The 15,340-nt window shown below is 34.3% G+C and overlaps 3 protein-coding genes across 3 annotated transcripts; all 3 read right to left on the minus strand.

The window, feature by feature from the left end:
* Window positions 1-1,699: 1,699 nt before the first annotated feature.
* Window positions 1,700-2,381, minus strand: LOC146936806 (photosystem II 5 kDa protein, chloroplastic-like). The gene has a single exon (XM_085751415.1). The coding sequence runs from the start codon at window positions 2,288-2,290 to the stop codon at window positions 1,967-1,969; it is 324 nt and encodes a 107-aa protein (XP_085607541.1). The 5' UTR covers window positions 2,291-2,381; the 3' UTR covers window positions 1,700-1,966.
* Window positions 2,382-3,005: 624 nt separating this feature from the next.
* Window positions 3,006-3,518, minus strand: LOC146936808 (photosystem II 5 kDa protein, chloroplastic-like). The gene has a single exon (XM_085751416.1). The coding sequence runs from the start codon at window positions 3,516-3,518 to the stop codon at window positions 3,201-3,203; it is 318 nt and encodes a 105-aa protein (XP_085607542.1). The 3' UTR covers window positions 3,006-3,200.
* LOC146936807 (uncharacterized) lies at window positions 3,006-14,381 on the minus strand. Its single transcript, XM_085751414.1, has 13 exons — window positions 14,328-14,381; window positions 13,643-13,772; window positions 13,397-13,523; window positions 12,964-13,091; window positions 12,800-12,869; window positions 12,592-12,694; window positions 11,818-11,935; window positions 11,656-11,737; window positions 9,845-9,906; window positions 8,006-8,078; window positions 7,804-7,884; window positions 5,471-5,551; window positions 3,006-4,367 (listed from the first exon to the last, which is right to left on the minus strand). The coding sequence occupies exons 2-13, from the start codon at window positions 13,675-13,677 to the stop codon at window positions 4,209-4,211; spliced, it is 1,119 nt and encodes a 372-aa protein (XP_085607540.1). The 5' UTR covers window positions 13,678-13,772; window positions 14,328-14,381; the 3' UTR covers window positions 3,006-4,208.
* Window positions 14,382-15,340: the final 959 nt, after the last annotated feature.

The following is a 15,340-nucleotide window of genomic DNA, read 5'->3' on the forward strand; positions in this document are numbered from 1 at the left end:
CTTTTGTGCCTTCAAATCAGCAAACAGCTGATATTTTGACCAAGAGCTTAGCAAGGACAAGTTTTGAGCATCTCATAAGCAAGTTGGGCATGATTGATATCTATGCACCAACTTGAGGGGGGGTGTTGAAATATATAATATTTCCTTTTATTATTATTCTATTTTAATAGTTGTTTATTTTTCCTTATATCACTCCTTAGATTAAGGAGTTGATTAGTTGTATTCTCTCCTATAAAAGGAGCATGTTTTCATTGAAATAATATAACTCTAACGTTATAGAGTAATTTCTACACTAATCGTAACAATTCTATCACAAATTGATAACAAACCTAAACTAATCGTGACGATTATCCAACAATTCATCATAACCTAAACTAATCCTAAAAATTCTACCATAATTTCCTAACAATTCTACAACAATATGTCAATCTTATTTGAAATATCCATTAAACCTAAACCTAAACAATTCTAACAACAATTCTAACCTAAACCTAAACCTAAACCTAACAATTCTAACAACCTAAACTATCATAACATCATAAAATCAATAAAACCTATATAATCGCAATTTACCCACAAAAAAAAACCTAACAAATCACTCACAAAATAACAATGCAATAGGATGGTATTAACTTATTTGATTTTGTGAGCAAAATTGACGTTGAATCCGCAACAATTGGGAGATTTGGCACCTCTTGAACTTCAATCCGCAACAATGGAGACAATGGAATTTTGGAAACTCCTATGTCTGTTCTGTTCTTATAACAGAATGCAGTGGCAGTTAACTACCGCTGGCACCAACGGCAGTTAACTGTTGTCGGCTTGCTCAACGGTAGTTAACTACCGCTGGGGGCTTTTGGGTAATTTTCTTGTGTGATTGTGAACTTATGTTTGTCAGAAAAGCAATTTTCACAACAAATTACTAACACTGACCATTTCAAAAAACAAGTTGCACACATTTAATTTTCAGTAACTCACCTCTAGTACAAATTAAATACTTATAATTTCAAAATTTCCCCTTGTTTCATTTATTTTTCAAAAATCATTTTTCATTCTTTTAATCTTCCTCTTCACCACTATCTTTAATCTCATGTCCAAATGTGTAAGAAAAAAAAAATGACCAATGGTTTAAGAGATTATTTGCTCAAAGTTTTCATTAGCAATATTCATTGCCTTAGTGATATGTTGAACGATTGTGTTTTCTTTCTCATTTGTCCGTGATTGAGAACCGTACATGATCTCAATTCAAGTACGGTTACACAAACTCAATTACTTAATGTATGTAAAATTTATGCAAACTGAATTCAAATACATTTACATAAACTCAGTTCACATATCAATAGTAAATTATGAGTCTTTAGGTCTTATGCACTAAGTTCAACACATTTACTTAAACTCAATCATGAGTTCAGGTCTTCATGATAATTTGATCAATTTAAACTTTTTAAAACTCGAGGATGTGTAACTTGAAATGATCGGGTGAAAGTATAAATTTTCAAATTCTAACTAAGCAATCAAGGAAATCAATAACCCAAAGAGTTAATATTTTTTTATGAATGCAATTTTATTATAATTATTTCCTTGGTTGAGCATTGATAGTACTACAGTACAGTAAGCTTTTTTTATAAGCTTTTTTTATGAAGGCAAAGTTTAAGCTTTTATGAACAACTAGTATATAGTATAGTACTACAGTACAGACTACAGTAAAGATTAGATGAAATATAAACACAAAAGTCCCATTGTACATTACAAATCAAGAAAAATAAAGCAAGACCTATGAAGTACGGATACAGACACTTCGGACACGACACGTACACTGACACGCCGACATCTCTAATAATTTGAAAAAATTACATAATTCCGTGTACAAGTGTCGGTGTCGTGTCAGTATCGGAGATGATACGTGTCGGACACCTAGACACGCCTAATCCGAGGAGTGTCCGTACTTTATAGATCAAGACCCTTCTCAATTGCGACAAATCCTAGCTGTTGGCATAGTGACACAAACAGGGGCATACTTTTTCTTGGCTTCAGGGGTACCTCTTTTAGGTTCATCATCTGCCATTGCAACCCCAGCAACAGAGCAAACAGCAGCTGCTGCTGCAGCAAACATCAAGTCTCTCCTTCCATTGCTGCCCTCTTTGTTGTTATCATATTTGATCATCTTTTCTCCTTCAACTGCTCGGACAGCATTGACGACGACAAGTCTTCTCCTCTGCGATGCTACGGATGACCGGTTGGTTACAGCCGGGAAGCCGAGGATTGAGGATGTCATGGTGATTGATGCCATTTCTAAAATATGATCGAAATTTTGAACTAGTTTCTATGTGCTGATACCTTCTATGGTGAGCAAGTGGAGGAATGAATATATGGAATGTAAACCATACAAAAAATGGACCTTTTATGGTAGGACCATATATTATCTTATCTCATTCATGAAATGATCAATAAGTTATTGACACGTTGAATAGTTGATAATGGTGGAACTTGAAGATCTTGGGGGGATTGTGTAGATGCTTCTTAAAAATGCGAATTTAAAGGATTAATTTAACCATTAATCATATGTCTCGACAATGTAAATAATTTTTTTATAAAGAATCAATTATAATCGTTGGATCATTGAAAATATTTGACTTTTATTATATCTATCTTAAATCTTAAAAGTCATATAGAAGATGGTTTGAGATTTGTTGACCATGTAAAATGTTTTAAAGTAAAAATGCATCAAAAATAATCTAATAGGAAATGAAGATTTTACTTTTAACATTTTTGTTTCCTTTTAAAGAAGGTGGGATCAGGCTTATATGATAGAGAAATGATATTTGAAAAACAATTTTATGGCAACTTTTGTGACAACTTTCTCTCATAAACTTATATTGTGTTTTTACTTTCTCTCACTATTATTTTGATTTTTGTGCCAATACTCATATTTTGTTTTTGTATATTTTGATTATTCCATAAGTTGTCAACAAAAATAATTGTTCAAATTTCCTAAAAAAAAATAGTTATTCAAATAACACTTCTATATCTGATATGGAGTAACATAAGCCACTGAACATTTTTCTCAAGAGATAACACATTACAAATTTAAGCCAAAACCAACGGTAAGAATAAGAGCAAAAGCTAGTACATTAACGATAAAATGAAATATAAACATGACAGCCCCATTGTACATTACAAATCAAGAAAGGTCAAGATCCTCAATAGCGACAAATCCTAGCAGTTGGGTTAGTGACACAAACAGGGCCATACTTTTTCTTGGCCTCTGGGGTGCCTCTTCTTGGTTCATCATCTGCCATTGCAACCCCAGCAACAGAGCAAACAGCAGCTGCTGCTGCAGCAAACATCAAATCTCTCCTTCCATTGCTACCCTCCTTGTCATTGGTACAACTGACCGTCTTTTCCCCTTCAACTGCTCTTACAGCACTGACAACAAATCTCCGCTGCGTTGCAACCGATGATCGGTTGGTTACGGCTGGGAAACCAACCATTGAGGATGTCATAGTGATTGATGCCATTTCTACAATGTGATTTTTATTCTGAACTGGTCTATGTGATAGCTTATATTGTGAGCAAGTGGAAGAATGAATATATATGGAATGTAAATCATACAAAAAAAAAAAAAAAGACCTTCTGTGGTAGGACCATACATTATCTTATCTCATTCATGAAGTGACCAATAAGTTATTGCCACGTTGAATAGTTTGATAATGGTGGAACCTGGAGGTCTTGGGGAGGCTTGTGTTGATGCTTATTAAAGGATTAGAAAAACAATATGTACTGACAATGTACAAATATTTTACAAGACAGTCAATTGTAACTTTGGATCATTAAAAATATTTGACTTTTATCATGTCTATCTTAAATCTTAAAAGTCATACAAAAGATGGTTTGAGATTTGCTGACCATGTAAAATGTTTTAGACCAAAAATGCATCAAAATTAATCTATTCCGAAAAGAAATGAAGATTGTACTAACATTTTTGTTTCCTTCTAATGGGAGTAAGGTCAGGCTTATCTGATATGGAGTAATATAAGCCACCCAACATTTTTCTCAACAGATAACACACCAATACAAATTTGGCCATAACCAACCGTAAAAGCAAAAACTAAAAAGAATAGTAAGTAATCCACTAGTGTTTTTACTTAAACTTTCTATATAGAATTGGACTACATTTTAAACTTGCATATAACAGATAACAAAAGGATTTACACAGCATCCTCGTCTCTTGTTCTGTATGGTGGAGGCAATAAACTGCCAATGTTAGCAAAAAGATCTCCACGGCCAGGTGGTGATTTCGCAAACGACGAATCCAAGACTGAGTCTGGAATTGCTACAAGAGTTTCTTCAATAAATGATTTTACTGTCTGCATGGTTTAAGAATATGTCAAGTTTTTGAAGCAGCTAATGAAGTAACTTAAGTATGAAACCGTAGTTACAGTAAACAAAAAGAGAGACATGTACAAATGCCAAAAGATAGCTACAGACCAGTAAAATGGTATCTGCATGCCATAAAATTGACCTACTAACCGGCTAACTTTTTAATAAGCACTTTGTATATAAAAAAGAAGAAAAACCTAACAACAATACGGACACATCCCTGATTCCCATAATACTGATGAAAAAATACCAAATTACATTACACGTTGGTGCCACATAACCAAAAAAATGGGTAGAAACTAAAAGTGGCCATTTTGGAAATGTTAGGGATCAAAACGGGGCAAAACTCAGCACAGGTAATTGAAGCGGAAGACCATATATTTGCAGGCACTAAAAACATTTAAAACTACTCAAGATACTCAATTTGCTAGGTAATGTCCTATGTAACCTCAGGCTAAGAGCTTAGCTTTGTAACCTAAAAGGTACAGGGTTCAAAACCCTCAGGAACGGTTGTAAAATAGTCATTAGTGGTCACTTTAATTAATAATATTTCTCCCTTCCCCATTATTTTTTTTTTTTTTAAAAAAAGGTAATCTCCTATGTACAAGAGTCAGACAAGACAACAACTACATAATGAATGCACAATACATATGCTTTTAGTTAACACTAACGTGGGACAAAAGAAAAAAGAAATAACTGAAATATTCTATCCAAAAATAATGTCATTTACCACCTTATTTCAACCAAATTAGCTCACAAATGACTCATCCTGGCAAGGTATTCAACTTAAGTGCTAGATCCAGACACAACAATTTATTTCTTGCTTTTCCAAGTTACTAGATTACATCATACAAAAGTGCAGTAACATGACATGAACTTTCACCTTGAGGACAAGGTGAAACGTACTGACAGAATACTTCCTTATTAGATGTCTTAATTGGTTCCTTGTGATATTAACAGCTGACTAATTACCATCCAACTTGTGAACACTAGTTCTGTGAAGGGCATAATTAACACATAACAAGTCCCCTTACTATCCATGAATGAAAATCAGGGAAAAATAGAGAAAAAATTGGGTAAGATAATATACCGTGCAAGTTTGGACAGCAGAATCTGCTTTTCGCTTCCAAAGTCCATTCCCAGGCTCAGAATGGAAAAAACCAAGTAAAGGCTGCAGCAAACAATGGTCATGTGATAGCAGAAAATGAATATCATTGGCATCTTAGTTAAATGGTTCATGCTGTCAAGCAAATAAATGGAAGATGGAAAAAAAGTAACAGAAAAAAGTTTCCAGTAATATTCATACTTTTAACAAAAAATAGGAAAGGAAAATAAAAGTGGGTCAAGCTACTTAAAGTGACATTAAATGTATGTTTAAAGCAATATAGCTGTATGCCTTTATTTTCTATATCCGTGCTATTAGAAATAATAATGTAAATAGGGTAACTATGGACTGCTGAGTTGTATATCCTTATTTATTAATTTTGTTACGTCTGCAGCAACTTAACCTAATTTTTTCCCACTCATTTGCTTTATTAGGTTTGCAATTATTTAACCTAACAAATTCCATCTAAAAAAATGCATTGCACACCAATTTCATTCCTATCCGCTTGCCTTTTTTTTTTAAGAAAATATTTTCTACCATATCAATGATCTTACGGGTTAAAGATTATTTATTTGTCTTTATTATAGTCGAGAAAACCCGTGATACGCACGGGTCAAAAGTCTAGTTATTATGAAATGTGGTAATTAGGGTAATTCACGACACTCAATATATAATATCCTCCTATGCATAACTCAAACACAAATTCATTCATATCCTCTTTCGTTTTCATCTTTCTCAAATATGGTATCTAGAGCCAAACAAAAGGCAACCCTAATCCATTTTTAAGTGTTAATGTTATAATTCATTGGGAGACTTTTTACGTTGTTTGGTAGTAGGCCAAGGTCCTTTATACCAATGATATTCAATGCCTATATAGGGTTTTCCAAAACCTGATAAGTGCCGTTGTCTTGAGATGCTTTGATCGATCATGTAAAAACATTTAGGAAAAGTTCAAGGTATCCTACATAACTTATTGGTCACCGCTGCCTCACCTATCAAGGAATGAGAAGCAACAGACCTTTTTATGTTGCTGGTTTTATATGGGTTACCTGCAGAGAATTCATCCTTTTGTTTATCACCTTATGAGATTTTGGGTCTCTCACTGTAGCCACTTTGAACTCTGCAATGCATGATCAACCTTCGTACATGTACCAGCGATATCATCTTCTGACGTTGATATGCCTCCTGACCTATTATTCCTCTACCTTGGTCTGTCACAGTGGCGAACATGGTTGGTCTCACATGCCTAGCAAACCTCATCCCATGTGCAACCATTTCCACAAAGTAAGACACTATCCATAAGTGTTATGCCCTGAACGGTCACCCTCCTCGATTAGCTGGTGTTGCACATACCACTCCGCGTGCTCCTTCTGAGTCCACTACACCACATATGATCCCTAGCTACCACTGACCATCTTTACTAACTTCTTCAAGTGGTATAAAAAGCATCAAGTCTTTGGTTCCACAGGTAATTCCTGCACTGGTCTTTCTCACACCAAGTCTCTTGGTCCTTATTTTAAGGCCACCTATCACATCACTGGTCATAAATCCTCTTTCCTTCATTGATGACTTCTCGAGGTTTTTCTTTTTTTTTTTAATCAAAGATCGGTCAGAATTGTTTGAAATATATCAAAACTTATATTCAAAGATTTCTACCCAATTTGATCGCTCAATTCACATTTTAATGTGTGATAAGGCCAATGAATATTTTTCTTTAAATTCAAGTCTTTTATGTCATCCAAAGAGATGATTCATCAACTTAGTTGTCCACACACTCCACAACATAATTGTATTGCAGAAAGAAAAAAAAAAAAAAAAAACCACCATCTTCTTGATACTGCTTGTTCCTTGTTACTTCAAGCTAATATCCCTTTAAAATTTTGGGAAGATGCAATCCTTACTTCTGGTTATTTAGTTAATCGTATGCCACCTTCTCTGCTACATAACCAGATTCCACATTCCATGTTATTTTCTGTTGAATCTACATGTAACTTATCTACGTGTTTTTGGTTGTACTTGCTTTGTTCATGTCTTTTTCCAGGAAAAGACTAGCTCGCCGCTTGTGCAATCAAATGTATATTCTTCGGATATTCTAGAATACAAATTTCGACCAAATACATGTACCTTTTTGCTTATATTTAAGACCGAAGGGAGTATAGAAATAGATGTTCTTGTTGGGCTTGTAATCTCCTATCAGATTTTCTAAGTGCTCTATCTCCGCATATACAATACATTGGAGGGATTTTCATTGAATAGAAGAAATTCTAAGAGTATGAAGTTTGAAAATCAAATAACAAGTTCTATTTGTCTGTTCATACCTTCACAATGTCTCTCACAGTTGGCCGAAATCCATATTGTAGCAACACTGAGTCTCCGTATACTTGGTATTTCTCAAGGACCTGGATTAAACAAATAATAATGACAATGAAGTTAGAAAATTCTAAGTAATGGATAAAGTGAACTACGTAATTTGTACAACTTAGTCCATTCAAATTGAAATAGTATGCAATGTAACCGAACCTGACGACGTGTAAGACCAATACTTGGTACACCATAAATTGCACTATCAACGTTCCCCAAAATATGCCAAGGGCTGTTGAAATCATAACAATTGTTACTTCAGCTACCAAGTATCAGTTTATATAAACCGAATTAAGAATGTTCAATAACAATGAAAACATTATTAGAGGCCAGATCATTAATGGACTTCAACCTAATAATTTAAGGTTTCAGAAATTAGGACATTTGTTCTGGACATGCTAACAGAACCACAACAACTAATTAGTCAATAGTTGTATCCTTGTCAGTCCTCATTTTCAAATCGAGGCACAAAATATGCCTGTACTTAGTCCAACCCTTTAGCCCAAAGAAAATTCAAATATGCAAGAAAAGAATTTTTAATCCACAAACTACAATAAAAGATAAAGCACATATGCCAATATTTATTAGTTGTAATTGCTTGACTATTCTTGCCTATTTATTGATATGTTTTCAGACCTAAGCAATTGCAGGAGATCAGTGGAAAAGTTAAATTATATCACCATGACCAAACAAAGTTTAGATCATGATCGCACACTGCATTCCTATTTTTTACCTGGTGAGGAAGTGATATACATAGCATTAGTAGAGTTCAGTTTTCTATTAAAAGTAAAGGTCAATTAACAACATTTACTCATTTTATTTCTAAACTCAATGTAATTTTGAAGCTGTATGTTTGAAATTTGAAAAGCCTCTGTTATCAATCAAACTAAAATATAAAGGAAAAGTCCAGAAAATATATCCACGTCAAACTTCCAGTTAAATTGGATTAAATATGTTTTTTGTCCCTCTAAATATATCAACTTTCAATTTTAGTCCCTCTAAAATTTTCCTTCAATTTTTGGTCCCTCTAAATTTTCGGGTTTTAATTTTAGTCCCTAACTATTTTACAAAAATTCACGTTTTGTGTTCCAAACGACATTTTTCTATGACATGATTGACAAAACATTAAGACCTTAAAATATCATTAGTTTAATAATTTAACTATTTAATCTTTATTAATTTATCTATACCTTCAAATTAAAGATTAAATAATTAAATCGCAAAACTAATGATATTTTAGGGTTTTATCAATGATATGTAATCAAATAAAGTTGTTTGGAACACAAAACATGAACTTTTGTAAAAAAGCAGGAACTAAAATTGAAAACAGATAATTTATAGGGACAAAAAATCAAAGCAAATTTTTAGAGGGACTAAAACTGAAAGTCGGTATATTTATAGGGACTAAAAACATATTTAACCCTTTAAAATTTGTTCATAATATAGAAAATATTCCAGCCGGTCAAAAAAAAAAAAGGAAAAATCTAGAAAATGTTTTAGGAGAAAAATTGACTTCTAATTCTTGTCTAACTTCCAATTTAAAATAGATATTCTGATAGGAAGTCATTCCTATCCAGAATTGGGAAACAATTTTATAAATGAGAAACAAGAAAAGAGCATAAAGCTCACAGCTATAGAGGACTGGACCTCTCCTAGCCCAAGTAATAAGCTCAGAGAAAAGGCGGAAGAAAATAGCATAATCTCTTGGCCTAAACCACACGTGCCTTCTCCATCAGACTCTCCTTCTCTCTCTTCTAACCCCCTTACATCCCATCTTTCTGAAATAAATCACATTCTTCTCTCCAGTTTTAACTCTACGAGAATACACTTTTAGGTCCTTTGTTTTTTAATCTTTAGCTAATTGTGATTCGTCAATCCCATCACATTCTACAATTTTTTTCTGCAATCACATGATCATTTATGAGGAGTCGAAGGGAAAACTTGTTCCCCTATTATTGAAATGCAGATTCCTGATGTTTGAAAGCATTTGTTACTTACTTATGGTAGGCAGCACGTCCAAGCATAACACCATGAGCACCGATCTTTAGAGCTGCATTGATCTACAATCAAAATCCACGTGTAAGGATATCACCAAGGAAGCATGAGATCAATATGCACCTTATATAATAACAACAAATACAACAATACAATGACAAAGTCGCAAACAACAAGGAGAACTGATTTGATACTAGACAGACAGCACAAACAACAGAAGTATCAGCAAAACTTTAGAAGCTGTTCACTGGAATTATGAGCGCAGAAAACTGCAGCCCAATCTAATGAAGCCCAATAATACCTTCAATATTATAGATATCACGACATAGTATCAAAAACTATACAATCAAATCTCTAGACATTGATTCTTTTCTTTTGCATTCTCCAAATAAAAAGTTCAATTTTATCATATGTTGGGTGGACCTGTCTGTGTCCACGCTTCAAGTCTAAAGTGATTTTGCATAGGAGAGCATGTTAGAGATACAACATAAAACCAGCCATGTATCATGATATTCAAGAATATTCATTTTTGTATCGTGACTTATTTATTTATTTTTTGGTGAATCTTGACTTATTTGTTGAATATAAAGGGACTCTGTATAATGGTTCCAAAATGGGTACTTAATAATAATGACTGACCACAAGTAAAACTCAAGGTATGGCAATGAATTTACGCAAGACAACGGAATTTACTGAGAAAATAATTTACACAAGACAACCGGATTTACTGAGAAAATTGTGAACAAGTATCTAGAACCATATTCAGTAAATATAAGGGCCTCAATCAATCAGTAATCCACTACTTTAACTGTGAACAAGCATCTAGAACCATGTGCGGTTGCCTTAATTAGAATCTAAACCGAGGATTTACCAAATTAGGTTATTGATCTCCAAAAACTCCCAGGAGTAAATCAGTTATGAAGTTGCATGAAATGGAGAAAATGTCCAACTTTATTGTGGCCTGAACCAAAAATACTGATCCATCAACTAGGACTATATGGGGCAAACTCCCAGCAAAAACGTGGAAAAACCTACCCAATCTCATTCAAGCACTCCCCATCAGAAGATGAAAAACTTTCCAATCAAATGAAAAGGGGGAAAATAACAAAAATCATCCAAGACCCTATTTGCCAAAGCAACATAAATAAAACTTCACATCTCTAGATATAAACCACCCGTAGACAGACCAAAATGAAAAAAGAGAATTACGTATAAAGATGCATGATAAACCAGTATAGCCAACTCATTTTAAAAAACCAACAAAGTTTGAACATACAACAAACAGCTCAGTGACAAAAGAAAATGACTTGAAACACTATGGAATGGGTTTACTGCACATGTAAGTAGGGAATAATCCAAAAAAACACAAACACAACATTTGTTGTGTCTTCATGTCAAACAGATTTCTTTTTCTCTCAGTGTGTGACTGTGTTATAAGTTTTAGAATTTGCTTTATCCCAGTCCTAGTGTGATCATAAAATCACAGTAAAAACTTTTGACAGCAAAAAATTTCTATAATGAATACCAAGTCCTTAATTACACAGTATGGCAAGGAGAAAGTGATCATTGGATAGTTTTATTGAGTGGTCAAGGGAGGGAGAGACCAAGCTCTCTAATTATTGAAAATGAGAGACCTGGATTCTTGCATCAGTAGACTCTCTTACCTTACTTTATATGTTATTTCTTAATTTGCTATATTGTAAAAGAACTCATTCTCTGTTCTGAGATAACAGTCCAGAGTTTGCTTATGAATAAATTGTTGTTTCTACAAAATTTATGACTATAATACAAGTTTCTATCAGACTGCAACTCACCTCATCAATACAAGTAATACCACCATTGATTGTAAATGTTAAGTCAGGAAAGTCGCGCAAGAGGCCATAAAAGTATTCATATCTGCAATAAGGAATGAATTATTTTCTATCGTGTATATAACTAAATAATGACTATAAAAATCAAAATTTATTGGGACATACTTCAGTGGAGGAATACTCCGATTTTCAGCAGGACTGAGTCCCTTCAGCAGTGCCTTTCTTGAGTGAATTATGAAATGCCTAGCAGGTGATAGAGAAGAGACCTTGTAAATGAAATCACCTGACAGACAAACAACAAGCTTTTAGGACAATTGCTTCATTAAAAGTGCCAACCTTATTACGCCCAAGCCCAAATTCTAAGAAATAGTAGCAAACTAGCATCTAAGGTTTGAGAGCCATTTGCTACAAACTAGAGTTATATAATGCTTTCCAAAAGAAGATTTATAAGAACACAAACTAGGGAATAAACGGCCGTGGTCAGTGGCCTGTAGTCAATGATGAAGATATCCTCCGTCATAGTACAAGACGCTTCAGAATATTAGACCGGATACTCTTACAAGCTATATGGCTAAAGAATACGAGGCAAAGATCTTAATGACGGTTGACAATCTTGAGATGAAGCCCCCTTACTTGACACTATATAAATGTTTCACCCATCTCATTTGCCCATTTAAAATCACACACCCTAAATGCCGCATGTCCCTACATTATGTTATACTACAGTCCATTTTGAGCAAAAATTAACAAATATTCCCCATCTTGTCCTCCTAGCATTCATGGGTCTAACAACTTATAAGCCTTAGTTGGGGTTTGTGGTAAGCCTTGACCTTGGAATGGAATAACCTTCCATCCCTTCAGAGCCAAATTCAAAAAAATCCTAACTTTATATCCTTCTGACATCAATAGACAAATAGTGTTGTTAAGAAAAGGCCTTACATAGTTCATTGTATGAATCATGATTATCCACACCGATTCGACATTTGACACTGACAGGTACATTTGTATTGGCAGCAATCACTGAAACAGCCTCCGCAACAAACTTTCCTTGTATAAATTAGAGTTTTCCATTAATGCACAATGATGAAGAATACATAAATATTCAATCTCTCTGCATGTAATATTTAACTATGGATTGCTTTCTAACCTTTGGTTCAAGCATAAGACGTGCACCAAAGCATCCACGTCCTGCTACTCTAGGACTAGGGCAACCACAACTGTAATATATTGAAAAATAAATAACTGCATCTATCAGATATTTCAAAATAACAATGACATTTCAATACTTAAAATGGCAAGAAACAAACTAACTTGAAGTTGATCTCATCATAGCCGTAAGCATCAGCAAGCTTGGTTGCTTTCGCCAAATTCTCTAAATTACTGCCTCCGATTTGAAGCACAATAGGATGTTGGTCTGGAGGATATGCCAAGAATCTGTCCTGGCATAAGAAACAAAAATAATCAATGGTTTTTCACAAACAATCCATCCCAAAATAATGGCTTTGTATACCATTTTCACTCTTATTCTTCTTTTTAACATGTTATGCTACTATTAATCAACTAATGCTTGGAAACAATAAGGCTACACCTAGAAGCTTGAGCTTATAGGAGATTCAAATTTTTCATTTTCAGCCGATATTTGAACCCTGGTCTTTTAACTCAAATTTCAGACCTTAACAAATTGCAACTACAAATCTCATTATTCACACAATTCCTTCCTAGTTTATTATCATTATAAACTTACCAGATTACCCTTTTGATAAACAATTGTTTCAGCCGCAAGCATCTCGGTATAGAGCCAAGCATGTTTTGACATGAGACGTGCAAGAGTTCTATAATGATTGTCTGTCCAATCCATCATTGGAGCGACACTGAAATCCGAGCAATAACAAACCATGTCTAATCAGAACATCATGCTTATAGAATATAGATCATAGCACAATAATAAAGTAATTATTGATAGAAGAAAAACAAAAGAAAGCATAGATACCTAAACCAAGGAGGAAAATAATCATCTTCAACCATTGCAGCTACACTGTATGTTTCTTCCTTTGAAGTATTAGCAGAAAACAACCCTAACCAACACAAATTCCTCAAAGATGTATAGAACTACCAACAATCTGCAAACACAAAAAAGTTATGGTATTAGAAAATTTAATAGTAACGGATAAATCATCAATACTTCACCATTCATTTCACAAATCATAGTTTGGTCCCTCTTGAAAATCTTACATTTGTCCTATGAAGCACGGACACTCCTCAGATTAGGCGTTGTGTCCAACACCGACACATGTAATTACACTGAATTATGTGATTTTCTCAAATTATTAGCGGTCTCAATGTCCATGTTGTGTCTGTGTCCGTATCCGTGCTTCATATTGTCCAATTGATGTGTAATTACCAATTATTATTCTGAATAGTTATTAGTTGAAAATAAAATCAACCCTAACACAACTGACAATCCTGATATTGTTAGGTTGGACATCTTCGCCGAGATTTGAACCCAGATCTCACACTTGTGTGTGGGATTTAAAAGTGTTTGTGACTTTGTCTAAGAACTTAAAACATGGGTTTGAGTAGGGTTTTAATAAATAAAAATTTAACAAAAACGGGTAAAAAAGGAAAACGGAATGAAGAGAATTGAAGAGAGAGAGAGAGTAGCGAAAGGAACTTACCGTTGTTGACAGAATCCAGCGGCAAATTGAAAAGTTTTTCAGTTTTCTTCTGTTGCATTGCAGTCTCCTCTTCAACCAAGGTATACCCTGTTTCTAACTTACTCGTTACACCCCCCACCCGACTATTTTCCACAACATTTAACAATAATACCTAAAATATCCACGACTATTTTTTTGTCCTTAAAAAAAAGAATTAATATTTTTGTCCTTAAAAAAAAAGAAATAATATTTTTGTGAATATAGGACATTTTTACTTAAGAGAAAATGATATTTGCATTTATGACACACAGAAATTGGACATGTCTTGTCAAAAAAGAAATTGGACATGTTTGAATGTGTACATCCTAGACATGGCAACACAACCCGCACCCGTCGGGTCTCACCCGTCCCCGCCCCGATTGTAACGGGGAAAAGCCGAATTTACTGGGTGCGGGTGCGGGTGCGGGGGAAACCCGTAGTTTTAATGCGGGTCCGGGGCCGGGGTCGGGGGATATACGCACCCATCCCCGCCCCGCACCCGTATATGCAAATTTACTTTATTACCCTTATTTTACTTAAGTTAGCAGGGGTATATAAAGAGAAGGAAACTGAAACCCTAATTTCCCTCTTACTCTTCACTCTTCAGCCGCATAACATATCCTTTTTCTCTTCCTGTATAACGCGTTTTTCCTCTTCTGCTTCAAGCTTCAAGAATCAAGCGTTGGCTTAAAGGGTTCGTCGTTCAGGAATATATGGAAGATGACAAAGTTTGGAGTATATGGAAAGATAGGTGACTTAGTTAGACCTTCAACATAAAGTCATCGAACTGCTGAGATAGTTTTAATAAATCGATGAATAAAACATCTCTATTGTTAACAATCTGTACAAGTATTATGAACTATTTTAAATTTTCCTGCCTGGTGGTTTGTTTCTATACTCACCTCCATATTTTCCTTCATGGTAATTTATCTATTCATTGCTCTTGTTTTTTAATCAGTCATATACTATTGTATACTATCTTCTTCTTTTTTTAA

This window comes from Medicago sativa, chromosome 3 (assembly GCF_051527215.1).
Source record: "Medicago sativa cultivar Bolivia chromosome 3, Bolivia_mono, whole genome shotgun sequence".
NCBI classification, from domain to species: Eukaryota; Viridiplantae; Streptophyta; class Magnoliopsida; order Fabales; family Fabaceae; genus Medicago; species Medicago sativa.

Excerpts from the sequence above, each read along its gene's own strand:
- LOC146936806 (XM_085751415.1), bottom strand. The coding sequence starts at position 2,290 with ATGGCATCAATCACCATGACATCCTCAATCCTCGGCTTCCCGGCTGTA.
- LOC146936808 (XM_085751416.1), bottom strand. The coding sequence starts at position 3,518 with ATGGCATCAATCACTATGACATCCTCAATGGTTGGTTTCCCAGCCGTA.
- LOC146936807 (XM_085751414.1), bottom strand. The coding sequence starts at position 13,677 with ATGGTTGAAGATGATTATTTTCCTCCTTGGTTTAG. Across the intron at positions 13,092-13,396 it reads TTTATCAAAAGGGTAATCTG|GACAGATTCTTGGCATATCC; the intron begins GTAAGTTTATAA and ends TTCTTATGCCAG. Across the intron at positions 11,936-12,591 it reads TGATTCATACAATGAACTAT|GTGATTTCATTTACAAGGTC; the intron begins GTAAGGCCTTTT and ends TTTGTCTGTCAG.